The sequence below is a fragment of the Anas platyrhynchos genome, chromosome 4 (assembly GCF_047663525.1).
Source record: "Anas platyrhynchos isolate ZD024472 breed Pekin duck chromosome 4, IASCAAS_PekinDuck_T2T, whole genome shotgun sequence".
In the NCBI taxonomy this organism is placed as follows: Eukaryota; Metazoa; Chordata; class Aves; order Anseriformes; family Anatidae; genus Anas; species Anas platyrhynchos.
Genome location: NC_092590.1, coordinates 70,117,510 through 70,138,058, shown reverse-complemented (window position 1 = coordinate 70,138,058; position 20,549 = coordinate 70,117,510). Strand labels below are relative to the sequence as shown.

The window sequence follows — 20,549 nt, the reverse complement described above, 5'->3', positions numbered from 1 at the left end:
TAATTATTTAAGCTGGAGGATCTAAGATTGTTTTAAAACACCGAATTCTTGAATACCTGATTACTGCAGTAGAAGTTGAAGTTCAGTCATTGTCTTGCAACTAGACAAAGATAGACCTCAATCTATTTGCTTATTGTAAATTAATATCCATTAGAATGCATACAACCTATACTAGTAATTTTCTGAGTTATCTGAACAGCTTTTTTTTTTTTTAATCTCATAGCTGTTCTTTATTACATAATTTTAAAATTCATTTATTCTCTTTCCTTTTGTTCCTGATGTGCTCTTTAGCCGCTTGTATTGCACCAAGACAGTAGCATCCTGGAGTCTCGGGACCTACGTTTAGAAAAACGCACTTTATTTCGGTAAGAGTCAATGATGCTGTCTTTTTCTGGCATTTTCCATCCCACATTTGTGTTTAAACACTGATCTCCCTTAGATTTAGAACTATCTAAACACTTCCTCTTCAGGTGATGGTGGGATAGAGTGCCTCTAAAAGGTAATTCAGATCAGGGCAGCCAGCATAAGGATCAATGGGAGAAATATGGAATTACAGGAACATTTCAAACTGACTAGAGCAGCACCTGGTGAATTTCAAACACTGAAAAATGAAGTTTACTTAATTGCTGTTATAGATTCAAGTGGAATTTAAATGCCAGTGTTCCAGGTTAGGGACAATTATATATTTTTATGATCTCAGTCTTAACTGCTCAAGCTGGAGCAATTTTGATCAAGCATATAGGACAGATCTTTTGCATATGGGTTCCTCTTACAGCAAATTTTTATGATATGGTGTCATCCAACCAGAAATTAACATCTTCTGGAATTCCACTGTATTTGTTCTCACATTTAAAAAAAAAAAAAAAAGCTGGTCCACGTCCATCTCAAAGTAGTTGAATAGTAGTACATCATGAGTCTCTGTTGTGACAATGGGAAGAAATGTATTTCTTGCATCCAAGGCTGCAGCACAGGTATTGAGTAATTTTGGAAGCACTATTGGACCAGAATGGTCAGATCAATCGCAGTGGGAAAATGAAAAGTTCCATATAATGTATTTAATTGGTCTGAGGATCGCCATGCCCACAATGTCTTCACTCAGCTCTGGCACGTGAAACAGTGGGCATTTTATTTGTATTAAATATGCTTTATCCCTTCAGGTAAGGACAGATATGTGCTACTGAAGTTTCACTATATGCAGGGTCACTGGTTTTGAATTAGTGTAACTTTGCTGTAAGTTGGAATTAATATATATTTTTTATGTTTTATTAGAATAGTTCATACTTACTGTGACAATTGGTATGTTTCAGGCTGGATCTTGTTCCAATCAATCGATCAGTTGGTTTGAAGGCTAAACCCACCAAACCAGTAACAGAGGTCTTAAGGCCTGTGGTTGCAAAATATGGTTTAAATCTTAATGAGCTTGTGGCAAGACTAGTAAGTATCTTTTGATGTAATTCAAGCTGTGTTATTTTCTGTCTGGAGAAGAGTGTTTCTGAAATTTTTCCTATCCTTATAATCAGCCATTAAAATCTGTATTTATAACCACATGTTATAAATACATGTATTTATATATGTATTATATATATGTACATATATATATATATGTATATATGTACATTTATATAAATACATGTATTTATAACCACATGTTTTGATGAAAATGAATAGTAGTCGTAAACATTGTGCTTAATAGTAACTACCTGAAAGCTTCAGTATGCGTCTATGTTATAGTCTCAATCAGAATAAATCCAACATCCAAAATAACGGAACCTGAACATAGCTTCTTCCAGAGCCAGACTCTTCCACTTGTAAGCTGAGGAAAGTTGATTGAGATTAGTTAAAGCTGTCATCCCATTATTCTGGGAATCAGGAAAGTTGCATCAAATCCTTATAAAGAATATTTCTGTGGAAACAGGCTAACTCAACTTGCCCACGGCCAAATGCTCACCTAGCATTTCCTCTATTCTATTATGAGGAAATGTCAAGGAATGGCAAGTTAAATTTGTAGCATTTCTAGAATGCATTGGCTGAACCACACCATGTTTTCCAAATACCTGAAAAATATATCGCTATTAAGATAATTTCATTTAATGGAATTATAAAATTAACAAAATATGCCCAATTTAGAATAGAAAATAACCTCAAACTGCCTCTGAGAAATGTGATTTTCTAAGCATATACTGCAATAGTCCTAGACTATTTGTGTGTGGATGATTTTGTCTCCTTGTATCTTCTCCCCAGATACCATTTTTCTCATGTAAATGGGTCAAACTTATTGTAGTCAAAGTAATTTAACACAAATGCACAAATGGAATAAACATTTTTAGGAAGGCAGAAGGATTTATTGAGGCTACACTGAAACATAAAAATACTGTGCTCGTTTTTTTTTTTTCTTTTTGAAGTCAGATTGTAAATTTGTTCTGAAAACAGCTTTTTCTCTATTATATACAAACTGTGATCCGACTTTAGAATGGTGAGCAGGAACCACTTGATCTTGGTGTCCCTATATCTAATCTGGATGGTCAGCGAGTTGTTCTAGATGAAAAAGAGCCAACAAAGAGTAGAGGTAAGGTGGTATGAAAGCTTTTATTTATAATGTAAAGTCAGTTTCAAAAACCGTGACTGGTTAGTTTCTTCTGTTGATATGTCACATGTAGCTTATATTATTTTTAAGTAAAAAGGAGTGAATTTTCTGAAGATTGAAGTTTAAATTTGTCTGTTGATGCCACGTTCTTTACTGTTGTAAGAAATTCTGCACAAGCAATATTTGAATACACAGTATTACTTTCACTCTTGGAACTACACACACGTTTAAGGACATACTGCGTAGTGATAATAATGAGAAAAAAAAGACAAATAACTCCTGTAAATTTGGCAATTAATTAAAAAGAAGCACTCTGTATGAGTAAAACAGCTGCAGTTTGTGTAGCACTGTTATAATATCCTCCATCTGTAACATAAGAAAGTAGCAGAGCTTACCTCTCCAGTTTAAAGCTATAATTTCTAGAGATACTACTAAAAATGATATGATTTGTGACTTCCATGCACAGAAGGTTCAGTTTCATTGGCAGATATTACAGATACACAACACTTAGCTTTAACAATAAAATTACATGTGGTTAAATTGAATTGATTTAGAGCAGAGATCTTCTTCAAGGAAGAAGAAGGAACTAGGAGAATAAATTTGAAGGTATTTATTGAAGAGAAGCAGATCTGTCATTTTTCTAGGAAACAAAATCAATTGTCATTTTGAAAAAAAAAGATACCAATCTAAATACTCTCAAAGATAACTAGTTTAGGTATTATGAATACAATTGTAATCCAATGTGCTGCCAGTTATTATAAGAGCATAAATCATAGAGGATCATTCCAGTAGTAGGCTGTTTCTGTGACATTTCCCAGTAAAAAAAAAACTGCTATGATTATCTGCTTGAGACTCAGCCTTAGGTTTGTATGTGTGTTGTAACCAAAGGCAATTTGAAGGAGCTGTTAGTTAACATACAAATAGACAAGGAGGATATGGCAGTGTCTAGAAAACAATTGATGCATAAAACAGATCAGAGAAAATTCAACTTGACCTTTCAACAGTCTCTTCTGTTGGATTTTCTTTGCTTGTTTAAATTGAGTTTTTTTAACTTTGGGAAATACAAACTGAACAGTACACTGAGATTTGATTTGATCTAAATTAACAGAACAATAGGAGAACTTAAATGGAACTTCAGAATCTTTAAACTTTAAAAATATTGCTCGTGTTAAAAAAAAGAAAAATTAGAGGTGGAGGGAAGTTATGGCAGGTTTTGACTCAAAGATGTCAGCATTATCAACTATGATCACTGTTTTCTGAGTATACCTTTGAAGTTTTACAGCAAAATATCTGTTTTGTGCATCATAGTCACTTAGATGTTTTGGTTTCTTTGGAAAATTATAAATTTGTAATTAAAGAAAGAATGTTTATGTTCAGTGTTTACAGATAAACAAAAAGGTGCATCAGTAAAACAGAGTGTAACTGTGACTACTTCAAGAAATCAAGTATCTACTACTGTAAGTCTTCTGCAGTGATTTTTGTCCCTTAGTTCATCTTTTGTTTCTTTCTGGAATTGTATACTTAAAGCTGCATTCATCCATAATTTTGAATCAGCCAAATTATGTAACTAGATTGATTATAGCTGTAATTCATTCATTATTTTTCCACTGTCAACAGCATATATGTGTGAGAACTTGTCTTTGTGAGGCTCTTTCAGTGTATTTATTTATTTATTTATTTTTGCATCTAATTGGCTTGTCTATGTTCAAAAATGATAAGTTATTTTGAAATTCATAGACCCTTTCTGTAATGTGAATTCCTCAGAGTAAACAATATAATATTCTTTATACATTTTGGGGGAGAATTATGGCAAATGTTTTTGCAATAATGAAGATTAAACTAAAACGTTTGTTGTGGTGGTGTTGGAGAAACGTTTCAAAATAACTTTATTTATAACTTAGACTATATTATGTACACAATGATATAGTATAAATGAAAGTAGTACCTTAACTTTCCTTCTAATGCAGGGAGAGGGAAGAACTCTAGGAAAGTCTAATTCTATCAAAATGAAAGGCGAAAATGGAAAAAATGCTAGGGAAGTTCGACTGTCAAAAAGAGAAGACTCTATTGCAAAGATTGGGAAAAAAAAATGTCAGAAAATAAATTTGGATGAAGCAGAGGGTATGTGAACTTTATATAGTTTATGTAATAACATAAATAATCTTGGAAAAATTAGAATTGTATATCTGTGTAGGAAAAGGTGTCATGTATTTATTTAATAGTGCATTGTGAAAATCAGTCATGGTCCATGTATTTTTGTTTGATACTCTTTGAATTGTAAAGTTTTTGAAACTGAAAGTAAAACTTTAAGATTACATAAAAGCCAGATACAGTAATTTTGAAGTACCTAAAGATAGACATAGGTGTCTAGTGGGATTTTCAAAAGTGTAAAGTACCTAATTCCAAGTAAAATAAAAAGGAATTAGTTACTCAATTGCAGTTGAATATCCCATTTGATACCCCTTGCAACTTTATAAGCCATGTGAAAGTTCATCTTTCTGTCCACTTTTACATAAAATTTTGTAACTCAGTGAAAGGTGTTCTGCACAATTGTGCAGAACTAATTTACTCAGGTAACCAACTTACTCAGGTAAGAGTTTTTGAAAATGTTTTACTAAAGCCTATAATGGTCAGGGCAGTACAATCTGATGATGAATGTAGAGATGTGATGGGCAAGAGTAAAAGCTAAGGTGACAATCAGTAACTGCCCTGAAAAGGTGGTTACAAGTAATAGTAAGCAAAGCGGTTATTGGTCATCTTGTATATTCTGAGTCCTATTTTTACTTCCAGTTAAATCCTTAGAGTTTTGATGATATTATCGAAAGCTAACAAAAGAGAATTTACTTTCTTATAGCAAGTTGTCTCTGGGAGACAGAAGAATAAAACTGATGTAGAAGTAGAAATCTTGGTATACCACCACTCTGTCCTAAGGCATTAATTTCCCCAGACAAAAAAAAAAATCAGAATATACCCACAAATTAAAATTTACTGCTGATATTAACTAATGTGCATATCCAGAGCCTGGCTATGTACAGTTATAGAGCAAATGAATGTTCATCTATAAGTAAATGTCCACTGACTGGAATTAAAAAAATGCCATGACTAAAACTTTTATTGCAAAATAGATGTTTGTTAATGTAAATGTTATTGCAAAATGTTGGTGTGTTTTAAATTATATTCTGTTGCTTACTATTTTGTTAAATTGTTTTCCATATTTTAATATTTTCATTTTTCTTCCTAGGGCTGAGTAAAACATTAACATAATTTGAAAACTTCAGAATTCGTGGCTTTCACATTTTATTTTGAATTTTGTGAAATTTGTCTAAGTTTGGAAAATACTTACTGAGTGTTGTAGACTGTTTTTTAATGAAAAAAAAACAAAGAAAAAAAACAACCCTGTTCTATGAAGTCTGAAATTTCAAAAAAGAACGTTTTTGTATGACACATTTCAGAAATGTTGCATGTTTTATTATGCATACCGCCATTTTGCAAAACTTTGGCAATAAGAAGCATTTTGAAGCTTCCATCTTGGCTACATTCAGATTATATGGCATTTGACAAAGCATGTTTAAGACTCATTTTTACAAACACATTGCAAAGCCTGCCAAATATGATTAGAAGATTATAAATGAGGTCGTACAAATGCAAGCGTATGACTTTATATTACGCTAGGTTAACACTGATAATAATGTTCTGTGCTTTTTTGTAATGGCTTTTGCTTCAAACAGTATTTATAAGCTGGGTTGAAACTATTGATTTTAATTCATCTGTTGGAGATGGCGTTTCTAAGCATCTTTAATATTCTATAGTCTCAGTGCTTTTTTCTTGTAAAACTAGGACATGCAGAGACCCTATATTAAGAGTTACATATTTTTATATTTATATGATTGCTACCAAAGAGTTTGTCTATTGTTGCAATGCTTCTTTTTTGAGGAGTGATATGATTCTTGGCTTATGACCGATAAGTTTCTTGTTGCCAAGTTTTGAGGCTTTCTAGAACAATGGTGATTTACTCTGGGTATTATTTATATATAGAAACATATTAAACCATTGGACATCATTGAGTATGTGATCAGAAAATCACTTCTAATTGTGTTAAAAACTCCATTAAAAAACCTTCCCCATCGTTATTACTAATGGCTCTTTTGATGGCTATCGACTATCTATATGCTACTGATTCATTGCAGTTCAGAGTAAAATGGGGTTACTTAAACCATCATCTGATCATGCTCTGTGATGATAATATACTGGATTAAAAAGATACCATGAATTGAATTTAAACTGTGATAAAATATTACTAAACTGGGAAGAAATCAGTATTAACAAGGAAGTTTGCAACATTTTGAATCTATGAATTTTCAAATGGCATGGCTATTTTTGAATTAAGATGGGTAAAAACCATCCAGAATATAAAATGTGCACTCATTGTTAGTAAGACCAGAGCCTTGCTTTGTATAAAGAATTAAAAAATCTTGTATATGTACAGATTTATTAAATGCATAAAATAGGAAATAAAAATAGAAGATGTGTTCAAGGCTCAGTGAATTGCAGCTGTTCCAAACTGCAAAACTCTTACAATAGCAATCCTGATGGTCTTAATTATAGTGATGCTAGTGAACATTGCTGCAATTGAAAAAGTTCCTAATTAACATGGGATCTTATTTCAAGGCAGCATTGAAAGAATTGAAGATCTTCATGGAAAATAAATATGCTGAAAATTTACGTTTTAATGGCATTGCACTTTCTGACAAAAACTTGTCAATTTTGGGTTTTTCCCCAATAGAATTTTTTGAACTCATATCCAAAGCTCAAAGTAACAGAGCAGATGACCAACGTGGACTGCTAAGGAAAGAAGACCTTATTCTTCCTGACTTTCTTCGTTTACCACCCACTGGACCAGAACCATCTTCATCTACGCCAGCAGGTCCTAAAGGCCTCAACAAGCGAGTTTCAAAAAGTGATGGCAAGGATGGATGTACATCGCCAAATGGAAAACAGGAGTCCATACAAAACTATAATGAAAATTCAGTTAAGAAAATGGGTTACTCAGAAAATAAACATAAATCTGCTTTGACAGCACTCCACAGTCAGAAGACTTTCAGTGTTCCTTTTAATACTACATTGTCTCCAATTCCACATGCACACGAAAACAATGCAACAATATGGAAAAGGCAGTCAAGAGAGTTACAAGCTGAAGGCATACAGATGGTAGATGATGAGAATGTGGCAGACTTGACTCTTGTGGCTGAAGGAGATATTAGTAGCCCTAACAGCACTTTGCTACCACCGCCACCACCAACACCACCGTCAGACATCAGTAAACTCACAGAAGCCAACTATCCACCCCCAACTCCTTTTGCAGATAATCAGGAAAAATCTGGATATCAAAGATCCAATTCAGGTATTTCTAGATTTTAATAGTCTTTCCTTTTATGTAAAATTACTTTTCCTTGGCACTGCTAATCAGTATTTGGCACCCATTAAAGCAAGCAAGAAAAATTTCTCTGCACCTTAATTTTTTTTAAAAAATTATTATTATTATTTTTTTTTTTTTTACAAAACAAAGATTTTCATTGCCTTAGTCTGTGCTAACTGTAACATTTCTGGTTGCCTTTAAAAACATGCATTTATTTTGATTTTGCATGTGGTCAAAACTGGACACGTGCAGACAAACCTTTAAAATACATCCATATGCTCTAATTATATCATTCTTTAGTCTGGGAGTAGAAAACAGGATATTGGCATTTTGAGTTGCATAACACCACTGCATTCCAGATTTTCTGATCCATTTATCATAATGAGATGCATGATTAGGGTAAAGAAGTTTAAATGCTTTATCAGGAACCCTAATTATGCATTGAAAATTGCAAGACTATTTATAATTAAAATTTGAAACGGATAAACCTTAATTAAAAAAAAACAAACACCTCTAATAGATATTTGTGACTAAAAGTAAAAAATTAAAAGTTTTTTTTAACCCATACTTTGCTACCCAGAGAAATAGACTGCATCTATCACACTTGACCCCACAATAGCCACATGTGAATTAGCTCTTTCTATGAGATAATTTTAAAGAAAATATGTAACTTTTTTTAGGATGCAAGTTTCATGGTCTAGCAATATCACAGAGCAATATTAGCCCAAGGCTAAAGTATGACATTTCTTATAAACTTCTATAAACACGGACTCTAATAATAATTGCTATTACCAGAAACTAGAGTTTGAAGACGGTGGGTGTTGTGGCATTGACATTTTACAGTCATTGTACTGTGCATTTTAATGTAAAATATAAGAAGAGGTATCTATGTGCTACATTTATTTTTGATGTTTCACAAACATATGGTGCCATAATTTGTATGATCACATTTCTTTGTGATGTGGGAATATACATTTTAATTATTTATCTTTTTACACAGAGTATTTGATACTGTTCTTTATCTGTATGGTTGATTTGTAAATACTTCTTTGATTGTTGGATGCTTATAAATGGCAATGCAAATTATTTCATTCTCTTGGTATTTGAAAAACAAATCCCTTTGTTAGTAGTATTTGAGAAATGTTCTATAAGCGCTACTACTTAATTTCTGAAACTGAGTATTGGACAGACTTGTAACCAGTGCCTACAAATACAAAACCACAAAATGTACTTCAGACGTATTGATGTGTATATGCATAGATTTGTGTTGGTGTCTTTCTGGTAATGTGACAAGTGTACAACATAGGTATCAATTTGCATAGCTTTCAGTGAGAACTGTTAAAAAAAACCATTTGCACTTAAAAAAAAGAAAACTTCATGAATTTACAGTATTTTAATGCATGCCATACATTTCTGTGTAACCACTGAACTGTAGCTTTCCCTTTTCCCACTTTCTACTTTTTACTTTGTAGAAATCTTTGTGTAGTTTTCACATGTATTTTGTATCTTTGTTCTCTCAGGAGTAATAAATTCTAGACCTAGTTATGCAAACTGGTTTTAAGCTTTGATTTTCTTCATTATTGAAAAGCAGTTCTCTTAGTCCTGGGATTAAGAATTATGATTGAAATTGTCTTCTAATAACAAACAGATTAATTGATATGAACTGACAATTACCTTGAGACAAAGTTGACAAGCATAATATTTGTTAATAATCTAAATATCAAAGGTAAATGCTGTCTTGAGATGCCAATAGGTCACATGTTAAATCCATAGCATTTACATGTGCACCAGAAGGCAGATGAGACAGGAGATTTCTTTTAAATGAGCTATCACAGGAACTCCTGAAAGGAGAGTCTTTTCTGTCTTTGGGTTCTTGGGCTAAACTTTATATTCATCACTTTTCTTCTTATTTTAAACTCAAGCAATTCATCCCTTGTCTTTGATAAATGAGCTGGTGATCTCAGTTCATTTGATGTGGAGTAACCAATATAACAACCTCTTGATTTGGTAGTCTCTGATTAAGAAATGAAGGGTTGGATGGGTGCTGGAGGCTGAACTACTCTTTTCATTCTTAGAAATGGGTCCTATATAACAGCACTGTGAAGCCGAATTAAAAAACAACAACAACAAAACAAAACAACAACAGAAAACCAACCAACCAACCAAAACAAACCAGCAAGAAGCTTGCGGTGCTGTTACCTAGGCCTCCTTTGTGTTCTGGGCACTGAAAATGACATTTTTTTCCAAAAGTCACTGTGTTCCCACATAGTCGTGGGCCTCCATGAAATAAAATGAAGCACTTCATGTCCTGTTGCAGTTCCCCTTTTAAAATCATTCAGCCTTTTACACACTAAACTGATATCCTATATATTGAATTATTTTAGAATTTCATTTATGGATTTGAATTTTTATGTTTTCCAACTGGTCTATTCTACTCTCACTGGTGATTGTGGTTTATTTTTTCTGTCACCTATGAGAGAGCTTTAAGTAGTCAAATGAAATAATTTTGCAAAATGAAAATCTTAATTTCTCTTAACTTTGTGACAAATTTTTTTTTTTTAGAAGTAAAAAATTATGTAAAACGCCTTTCTTCCTTCTGACAAACTTGATGCATACACTAACTCTATTTTACACTGTTCTCGCAGTACACTACCATTTTACAGGAACTGTAATCTACAAAAAAAACAACCCCGACTTTATTGAAAGTTTTCTATTTTCATGATTTCATGGAGATTGCATGGAAAGACTATTAAATGGCATTTAGCATCACAATAAAGAATGCTGGAAACTATCTCCAGTCAATGATCAATTTTTAAAAGGACTAAATCATTAATAATGGTTGCTTTTTTAAGTGCTTTAATGGTTCTCCGTTCATAATCTCCTATCAGTAGAAAGTGCATTTTTAATTGCTTTATTAAATTGAAGTCTTGGGAAAAAATGTAAAACAATGACCACATAATTTGAATTGGTCTACAATCTTGGTTTCAAATTGGTATAAGGGCGTGCATGCTTACACTATACATTGAGTTTTTATCTCTTGGGTGTATATATGCTGGGAGGGTGTCAGGGTGATGAAGACCGGCCATACAAAGCAGCCCCTCATGTGTAATCTTGTAGTGGGGCAGTTTTCTGACCTCAGGCTGACGGAGCAAAGCCAAGTCAATTTCTAAATATTTCCCTGTAAGGGGAGACTATTGAGGTGTTTTCATTTTTGAAGATCTGGAAGGCAAAATGAATGATCAAAACCAGCAAAATGAGGTTTGCAATGCAGAGAATAATTTTGCAAACACATCTTAACGTTAAGTGAAACAAATATTACTGTAGTGATATTTAGCTACAGGGTATATATTACCAAATCAGTTTGCAACACAAGAATCGTTACTGATTCTAGTTGTGTTACTCAGCAAGGGAAAATTTCTTGACTTTTAAACAAGCTTACTACTTCTGGCAAATTTCCCACTATAAAATTCGGGGCTTTCTGGATTGGAAAGTTAATTCTGAAATACTTCATGCTTCTACATATAATGCTGGTGGTATCCAGCTGTGGAAGAAATAATTCTTGTGTGGTGTAATTGGCTTGAAGCAGAGCATTCGTTTTTGAAAGTGCTAAATTACTGATTTTATCTCGTTGGATTTATTAATTTTTAAATTGCATGGGATAACACTTTGTTGCCCTCCATGTCCATAAGTTTTTCCCTGGGCATGTTCGCTATCTGTGTGAGAAATAGGTGGCATGGGAAGGGGCAGTTTTTCAACCCTTCGGTCCCCTCGGGGCCAGAGCCTTGCGTTGGGTTGTATATTCGGTGGTATTCCATGGGGCCAGCAATTTGTTTGCTCTGGTTGTGGACTCTCCTACTCTCTGGTTGTGGAATGCTCCTAGGTGGGCATTTTTTCTCAGCAGCAATTGGGCTTTTTCAGGAAGTATCATTTTATCTTTAAATAGGATAGCTTGCAATAATCAAGACACATGGATTATAGATTTCATTCCATTGGTGTTCTTCTCTCTGTTATTAAAAAACAAAACAAAACATTTTTTTTTTTTTAAATGTAGGGTGAGAAATATATACTTAGGATGAAATTTCAGTCAATGGAATTACTGTCTACCAAATGAGAAAGTATTTTTTTTGAGTAGATATATAGACTGGGTGGAGAAATTCAACCGAATATAGAGTTTATTCAGAAATTCCTTTTCTACATACATAATGTCATTGGTTAAGAGAGAGAACCAGCTAGGGAAAATAAAAACATGGTGAACTCTATTTGGAATAATACTTGGATATGTAAGATAACAATATGGGTATGTAAGAAAAGCATGAATGTAGACTACATAAACAGTTACTTAATTAGTTCTGAAGATGCTGATTGTTTCTGAAATAGATGGGCAGCATTATCCTCAAAATAAACTTGCTTTATTTCATATTGGAAAGAACGCTGAGAAGCAGGATAGTTAGTGCCAGTGTGAGGATTTTTCTCTTTGAATGCTTGCACAGAAATAAAATGCTGTGTGGGCTCTCAGAGCCTGGGGCTGGCTATTGTTCCCAATGACAAAAAAAAAAAAATCCCAACTGTTCTTTATTGTTCACAGAAAGGGTGCAGGACATTGTAACCAAGGAACGGCAATCAGATGATAGCAGCTGTATTTCTGTGACTTGACTTTTTTGTCTACTAAACTTTTCAGCTTCAAGGGTAATGGATTCCAAGTGCAGTCAAATTTGGGATAGTTAAAGAGATTAAAAACTCACACATATATCTTCAAGAAGGAGGCAAAATAAGCTTATTTTTGTAATAAATTCTTTAATACTTTTTTTAACTTATATTTTGCATAACCCCTTAATTCACAGTAGCATATTTCAGAGACAATCCAGTGATGTTTCCTATGTAAATAAAAATAAGCATGTAAATAAAAACATGAATAAATAAAACAGATGGAAGGGATTCTAGTTAAAAGATGTAAAATTAGTATAGATCATTATTACTAGCAAAGGCTGTTGTCCAGCAGTTAATTATATCCTTATTGGTTATGTGTAATCTTATAGAAGGTAATTGGATTTTGGAACAATATAAAGAAGTACTCAGGGATCCAGGAATGCTAAGGCCAGAATCTGTTAATCCCCTTTTAATCAGAGCATGATTAAAAGGGAGAATTACATGTACTACATTACAGATCAATAATAAACAAAGGAGAAGGAGAGCTATGTTAAGAGTAGACAACTGGGAAGCAAGGAAGGCCTTGAGGGATAATTATTTGAGAGCCAATCTTATTTCAGTCAAACAGCAAGACACACTCTGTAGAGGGAATTAACAAATTACTTCACTGGTTGGATAAAGCATTAGAGAAGTTGCAACGTCTCTTTGAAACAAATGCACGCAGGCTAAAATCAGAACTATTCAAAAGCACAACTTACATTTGGAGAGTGAAATGAATTTGGTAATTGTTCGTTAAATCTAACTGGTAGCCCTGCTAAACCACATTTTAGAATTTAATTGAAGAATAACATAATGGCAGATTAAATTAAAACTGATTCAAGTAGTTCAATCCACTATTTCCTACGAATTGTATTACCCTCAGCAATAATTAAACCTCCTGTTAAAAAGTTCTGATGGAAAAACAAAGCGAGTGTTACCAATAAGCGCTGGAAGATTAAACTGAGGGACAAATATCTGTAGGCTAGTGCAGAGATGTTTTGTCATGTCTCGATTGGAAAGCATTCCCTGACAATTATGTCAGCTTTAAGAGAGGAGGAACAGCAAAGTTAAGCACTTTGCCCAGTTATTGAGGGCATGTAGGCCAATCTGGATTGAAATTCCGAGCTTTTCTTTTTATTTCTTTTTGCATTGCACCTGGCTTTTAAGTGATGCTGTGTGCAGTTCCCTGCCACTGCTGCCATAGCCACTGCCCCAGCATCACTGGGTGCTTTGTGTCCTTTCTTAATTAGGCATATCCCTCATGAGCACATAATTACTGCACGTGAGCAGGAGCAGCACCAGTCATACCAGCTCCCTCTTCTTTGTCATTCTCAGATTTTGGCTTTCCAAATAACATCTTCTTCTTCGGCCTTGTGAGTTCTTTTGAGATGAGAGCAAGCAAAGAATTTCTGTCTGCCACGTGTTTCTAAACTTGATGCTGCAGAAGCGTTCCAGAACTTCCCAGGACACGAGGAAATAGGCTGGTAGTGCAGAGTATTGCCCCTTTGTAGTGTAATCCATTTCCTAGCTTGATGCCATCATAGTTTGAGTCATTTTGATCATTTCCTAGCTTGATGCCATCATAGTTTGAGCCTTTCAAGGCACCAGCCTTATGATGCAGTTGGTGTTTTATTATGCAAGTGAAATATTAAGTCAAATTTCCTTTGTAAAGATTAAGCATAAACTGTAGTTAGGAACATTTCATTAAATCATCTTTTTCATCAGGGTTATGTCAGTTAGGATGTGAAAGGAGGCAAAGTTTTGAAGGGTATTTAACCTGCAGAATTCCAACTCTTAAATGTAAGGTATCCTTTTTTCCCTTCTGAAGCACGAATCACCTAAGAAACTTTTTTTTTTTTTTTTTTTTTTTAAAAAAAAAAAAAAGCTTACAGTGCTAACAGGACATCAGCAAGTGTGCAAGTCATTGATCAACCTCTTAAAAAAATGCATGTCTAGGAAGCCTAACGAAGTGCCATTTCACAACAGTCTCCCACATTAAAGAACGCACCTGAGTCTATGAATTTGGACTGGTCATTTGTAAATGACTGATTACATTTGGTAAATAACTGGTTCCAATAATTGTTCCTGAAACAATTTGGTAAAAGACTTCAAACAGATTCTTATCTGTTGTAAGTCATCATGAAATCATCAAACTGGAGCTCATTGTATTTAACTGAAAATCTGATCCTCTCTCTGTAAGAAGCTGAATGCCTGGGATCAATGGTATAGAAATCAGCAGAGTTATAAGATAAAAAAATTTTAGCAAAGCCAGAAGACTAAATGTAGTGATGGGTCTACATGAAAGAGCTGTCTATTTGGAAGTGGTGTTGAGATAATTATGGAGTAGTATTTAACATTCCATCCTATGTGAGATTCACTAAGTATAGATTTTCAAATATACAGAGTTCACCTCTTACAATGAAACTTAACATATACTTATTTTTTCTTTCTTTCTTTTTTTTTTTTTTTTTTTCCTAAGATAAACGTGGTATGAGTGGAACTTGATTCAATATTGATCATTTAAAAATAAAGGTGCTGAATTTTACACCTGGTCTAAATTACACTTTAAGAAATGACTCACACCTACAAAATTTAGCACATTGAATATGCAAGGACCTAATAATTACTGCACAGAAATATTACCAGCATTTCCATTGCATCCCTTGGAAGATGTGGGTGGACCTATAAATCCCAAGCATCTCCGTTGCAGTTATGGCTATTTCATCCTATCTACATGTGAGAGTTAATGCTGTTCCTGTAATTCCTGGTCTTCTTCTGACCTCGTCTTTGCCTGGAATTTGACCAAATTCTCTGTAGGTCTTAAACTACTTGGAAGACAATATCCTCCAATATCTTGCTTAGATCTTACCTAGATTTTGAAGAATATTTTATACAGAATAATGTAAATTCCCTTTGTCTTCATCTATTGAGACAGAGGAAGATTTTTCATAATCACAATGTTAAAGTCAGAGGGCTTGAGAAAATACACAAAATCTAGGTGTCAGGAAAAGAGTAACATTGGTAAAGGAAATCAGGAGACCAGCCCAAATGCTGCCCGATCATTAACCCTTCAAAACTGCAAAAAAAAAAAAAAAAAAAAAATACATACAGCCTTCTAAGCACTCATTTAGCTGCAGATCTGTGAAATAGCAGATCTGCAGCTTACCAACTGAAGACGACAAGCACATTCTCCAATCTTCAGACCAGCTGGAACATATTAACAGGATCAGATGCATGAGACAATTCCCTTACAGCTGCACGGAGTGCTTAGTGAGGGAGCTGAAGATTACCCATAGACAGGATTGTGCTACTCCAGTCTCTGGGGAGCAGTCTATGCAAGCATTGCTGTAAGGACTGGCTTCCTTTCCCTTCTGAAGTTAGGTAGGGTGCTTGAAAAATTATATTCAGGAAAATATAATATCATTTCTGGAAAATATAATAGCATTTCTGATGTGCTTTGCACAGGGGAAAGCAACCTGCAGTGAGAGCCATGGAAGTTTTCATCACTTCAGTGCAAGAATAAAAAGTGAAGGGAAATTTTATCTGTGCAAGCTCTCTGCTCTGCACAGATATTACCCTGTATAGCTGAGTTTGCTCGGGTATTTGTTACTCAAAACAATACCAGCACAGAAGTGTTGCAGGCATCGTTTAAGCCTTGTTACAAAGCACCACTTAATACATGCAGATCTTGAGTCTGTTTTAAAACTTGAGGGATACATTTTAAAACATGCTGCTTTGGGGAATCTCTATTATTTGTGCTGAATAGCCTTACTTCCTTTGTAAATCTTTTGTTTTGAAACAATGTGGAAAAAATCACATTAAAATCCATTTTCAGTGTAGCACTACTCTTGAAATCACCTTTCAGTTTGGCATAGATGGGCCAAGATCTTTTCCACCCTGCCAGGAAAAGAGCAATCACCTTCACAACATTATCCCTTAGCAATTCCTTGTTCTTTTGAACCAGTGTTTCAGATAAGGCCCTCTGCATTCCTGTCCTGCCTCTAGTAGTAATTTGTTAGATTCTTTAGAGGGATTACTCCCGATAAGACCATTAATAGAAAAAACTGCCCGCAATATTTGATTTATTCCTCTTGAGATGGTCTTCTGTGAAGCCTGAGAGCTATCATTGACCTGATTTTTGCTTCGTTCCTAAAAGACTACTTGGAAGCCCAGTTGCTCCATGTGGTGACTTGGTGACACCATGATTCAAGACATTAATGGCTACGTCTTATCTGCAGCTGTAGAAAGACCTAGCCACCAAATACAGTCATACTTAACGGCTTCCGTAGAGTAATACTTCCTCAGCAGGAGTTTCCAGAGATTTATTCAATGAACCCTGCTAATGTGGACTGTCTTGTGTCTGTGGAGACTACTTCATCGTCGCTCAGAGTGACAGAGCTATGATACCAGACGCCACCATCAAAGTTTTTGCTCTGCATTACATTTAGTAGAAGGACGTACGCTTAATAAGACTACCGTATGATTCATGCTCTGTCAATGCCAACTATTTGTTGTGATTCATCAGTAGTACAGCTTTTTAGAAACGAGTGCGTCTTTTAAACCAACATGAAAGGAGAATCGGAGATGTCCTCAAAGGGCATAGAATAGTAGATTAAAAAGATCAGGAGTACCATTGAATACAGTCATGTAAAATAAACTTTTTAGAATAGAAGAGTACCATTTTACACCACCGCCATGCAAACAGCACTTAAAACTAACTCGATGTTCTGTTTGCAGTATGAAGATGTAAGCATGAGGCGTAATATAGGCCCATTAAATGTTAGCTGTAATTTGGTAGTCATGCTGGGCTAGCGGGGCTGAGAAAGCTTTTTTCCTTCTCTCTGCTACTGCTTGGCTGATTTGTTTGGAGTTTGATCTAATTCCTCTAGTTGTGAAAAAAAGGCAAGTAATTCTGATGTGGGATATCCACATTATTACTTGTGGGGCTGCACTATAGCAAAAGCAGTGAAATAATATTGTACTACTTAGAATTTTGACTTATTTTCATTAAATAAAAGCTTTAGCCTAGAGTGATTTTATTGAAACAGTATGAAATTGCCTTTTTGTCCTTTCATTAGCATTTTTCCCCTTCTCCATACTGAAGAGATCTTGGTTATAATGATTGTATTATTAATTAATTATTTTTCTTACAAAGACCAGAGTCAAACACAAAAGATTTCCAAGCCAGCTATGTGATTTAACCACGCAGTTCTCATAGGGGCTGTGTGGCTGAATGTGCTGGTCAGACATTTTAAAATGTGTTAGGTAAGGCATGTTGGATAAGATGGTATGTTTTAAAAGACCAGCTGCTACACATAGAAAAAAAGAAATTAAATTGCACACAGAAGCCCTTTCTCATGTCTGCCTTTAACTACAAAGTTTTTCTATTTTTCTCTTGGATAGCAACTGGTCTATTAAAAGTGGTAAAAAGTAAAAATGATTTCTCTCTGCAATTTTGCCCCTTTTCCATCATTATGGTGGGGATGCCTCAGATGCAGAAATCATGGTTGTAGTCATAGTGTGAATCGTGAAGCAGTTCTTCTGTCATTCCCTTCTTCTTGCCTGTTGAAACAGCCAGAACAGTTGTATCTGTGTTTACTTTAACAAGGGCCTAACAGACTGCAATGTCATATCTAAAATAAAACTATTTTTTTTGGAGCTGAAGGTTTTAGTCAACCTGAGGTTTAACTAAACCTGAGGTTTAGTTAACCTCAACTTCCCATCCCAGTTCTGAAACGAACTACTCCTGATTTTGCTAATGAAAGTCATATATTTGGGTGAGACAATACGCACTGACAGATACATAATTTTTAATTACATATCTTCTAGTTGATGCAAGTCTTTGAATATCAAGCCCAATGTGTGTATTCCAAGGGGCTTCTACTTGACACTGCACAGCCTGTGAGGCAGCCAGTGCTGGCAATGAGGAAGACTTGGGATGGTAATGACTTGGCATGGTTGGTTCCAGACAATAGGCCCAAATCCTAACAGTGGTGATTTTAGGAATGCTTTACCAAAAAGAAACTTCAAGGTTAAAATATTAGGTTAAAATATCACTTGTAATGATTTTTTTTTTTTTTTTTTTAAATGTTTAAGCTCTTCAGCAACCTAAGCTGTTTCTTTTCTTCCTGTCCTGTAAACTCTCCTCCATACTTGCTAGATTACATTTCAGTACAGCAAACTGAAACTTTAGATCAGCCTAAGTCTGTTGGAGAAAGACTAACCGCTAGCCAAATGAAACATTATCCCAGCAGGGATCTTGCATTGGAGGCCAATTCAAATCAAAGAACATCTCCTGTTCTGCCCCACTGGGAGTTCTGTATCCTTCTGCTTCATGTTTGGGTTTGCTGGTGTGAGTTTTTATTCTAGAGGTGTACAAATTTATGCTAAGTAGTTATTTTTAATGGAAGTTTATTTAAATTCTGAATAATGCTAATGTAAGACAGATCTCTATTGACACTATATGTACCTTTGAGACATAAGTTAACATAAGTTAACATAAGGTTAAGTTACCTGCTGGGTACCTCCGACAGTCTCCTTGGTGGGGTGGAGGAATGTCCCAGTTGATGGCCTACCTTTAGCACCTCAGAGGTTGCAGCACGGAAAATGCTAGAAACCAGAAGGTAGCTAACTCTTCTGTTTTGTGCTTTGTGTTTAGTTAGTCTGTTTGTTTCTAATTCTTCTACCAGGTGCAAACCACAAAAAGAAAAACGATTCACAGGAAACTTTAGGAAACCCTTGTGAGCAAACGTCTCTCAAAACGAAGACCAGCAGAAGCATTAATCCTCCTGGTGTGAGAGACAACCCTGGCAAGGAGCTGCCTGTGAACAGGATAATTGATGTGGATGGAGTCAAGCTGGAAGACACCAGCACACGTTCCTGCGATGAGTCTGAAGGGAACCTCAGCTTTGAAGGTTATGTCTCGGAACTGAGATCTTGCCAAGGGAGGATGAGGACTGGAGTTTATCGGACATCAGACCTTCCGTCTCTGATTGCTGTAAAGAGTGAGAAGAATAAGGGCACTGAGAATCAGTATAAAGCTACTTTTGTTTAAATCTCTGTTTTTAATTAAGAGTTGTGGTATTTTTGCCTGGCATTGGCAGCAATGGAAATATGCCTTAGGGACATATTTCTGCGAGTTTTAAGTTGTTTTCAGTACCTGTTGCCTTCAACGAGCCTGCCAGACAGTCTGTTCTGATATGAGTTAGAACCTGTAGAATGAAAAGAGAAGTATTTCAATGAAAGTATTGAACTATTTGCTTTTGTTCTCTTACTGTTTATATATCATTTTCCCTGTCATGATTCTGTTGCACAGTGCAATTAAAATGATGATTTCCACCCCTACCCTTCTTGTCTTTAATAAAGACAAACTCACTTTAAGTTCCCCTATCGAAATTTTTATTTAAGATGACTTAATTTTAATCTTCTAATGCTTTTCCTGGTCTGCAGGATTCCCTGTGTGTTGGTTGACTTCTGAAGTAGAAGTAAAATCAGTTACTGTTGAAAAAAGGTTATGATTATTTTATTAATATCTTCCTATCTTTCTCATAACATTTGGGAAGAGGTCCAGGTGAAATTGAAATTCGCTTTTGTCCAATGGATTACCTGGCTTTTATGCAATACAACCTTTGTTACACAAGCAGTAAGAAGAAAAAAAAAAAAATCCTGTCCTGGGAATAACAGCTGCTCCTGTTGCCAACACCAGTGCTGTTTTCTCAGCAGAAATGTATGTGCTATTTACACAGCGGTGGGAGAGCCATCTAGGTCCCTCCTGAGCACTGCTCTTGGTGTCTTGGCTTTGGGGGAAGGTGGATTTTTGTTACCGCTCCTTCAGTAAGCTGTTAATTGCCACTTAGTCTTCTT

At 35.0% G+C, this 20,549-nt stretch overlaps 1 protein-coding gene across 8 annotated transcripts in view; it reads left to right on the top strand.

The window, feature by feature from the left end:
- RGS12 (regulator of G protein signaling 12) overlaps nt 1-20,066 on the top strand; it is an 84,883-nt gene extending 64,817 nt beyond the window's left edge. For 5 of the 8 annotated variants that reach the window (XM_038178391.2, XM_038178392.2, XM_038178397.2 and 2 more), the window contains 7 exons: nt 292-365; nt 1,308-1,434; nt 2,470-2,566; nt 3,962-4,041; nt 4,552-4,705; nt 7,368-7,985; nt 19,376-20,066. In XM_038178391.2, coding sequence (XP_038034319.2) covers nt 292-365; nt 1,308-1,434; nt 2,470-2,566; nt 3,962-4,041; nt 4,552-4,705; nt 7,368-7,985; nt 19,376-19,740 — 1,515 coding nt within the window. In that variant the 3' untranslated portion in view covers nt 19,741-20,066. Of the gene's footprint in view, nt 1-291; nt 366-1,307; nt 1,435-2,469; nt 2,567-3,961; nt 4,042-4,551; nt 4,706-5,825; nt 7,231-7,367; nt 9,552-19,375 lie in introns of those variants that run through there. The other 3 variants (XM_072037806.1, XM_038178393.2, XM_038178394.2) reach the window with 3 other exon arrangements.
- The last annotated feature ends 483 nt before the right edge of the window (nt 20,067-20,549 follow it).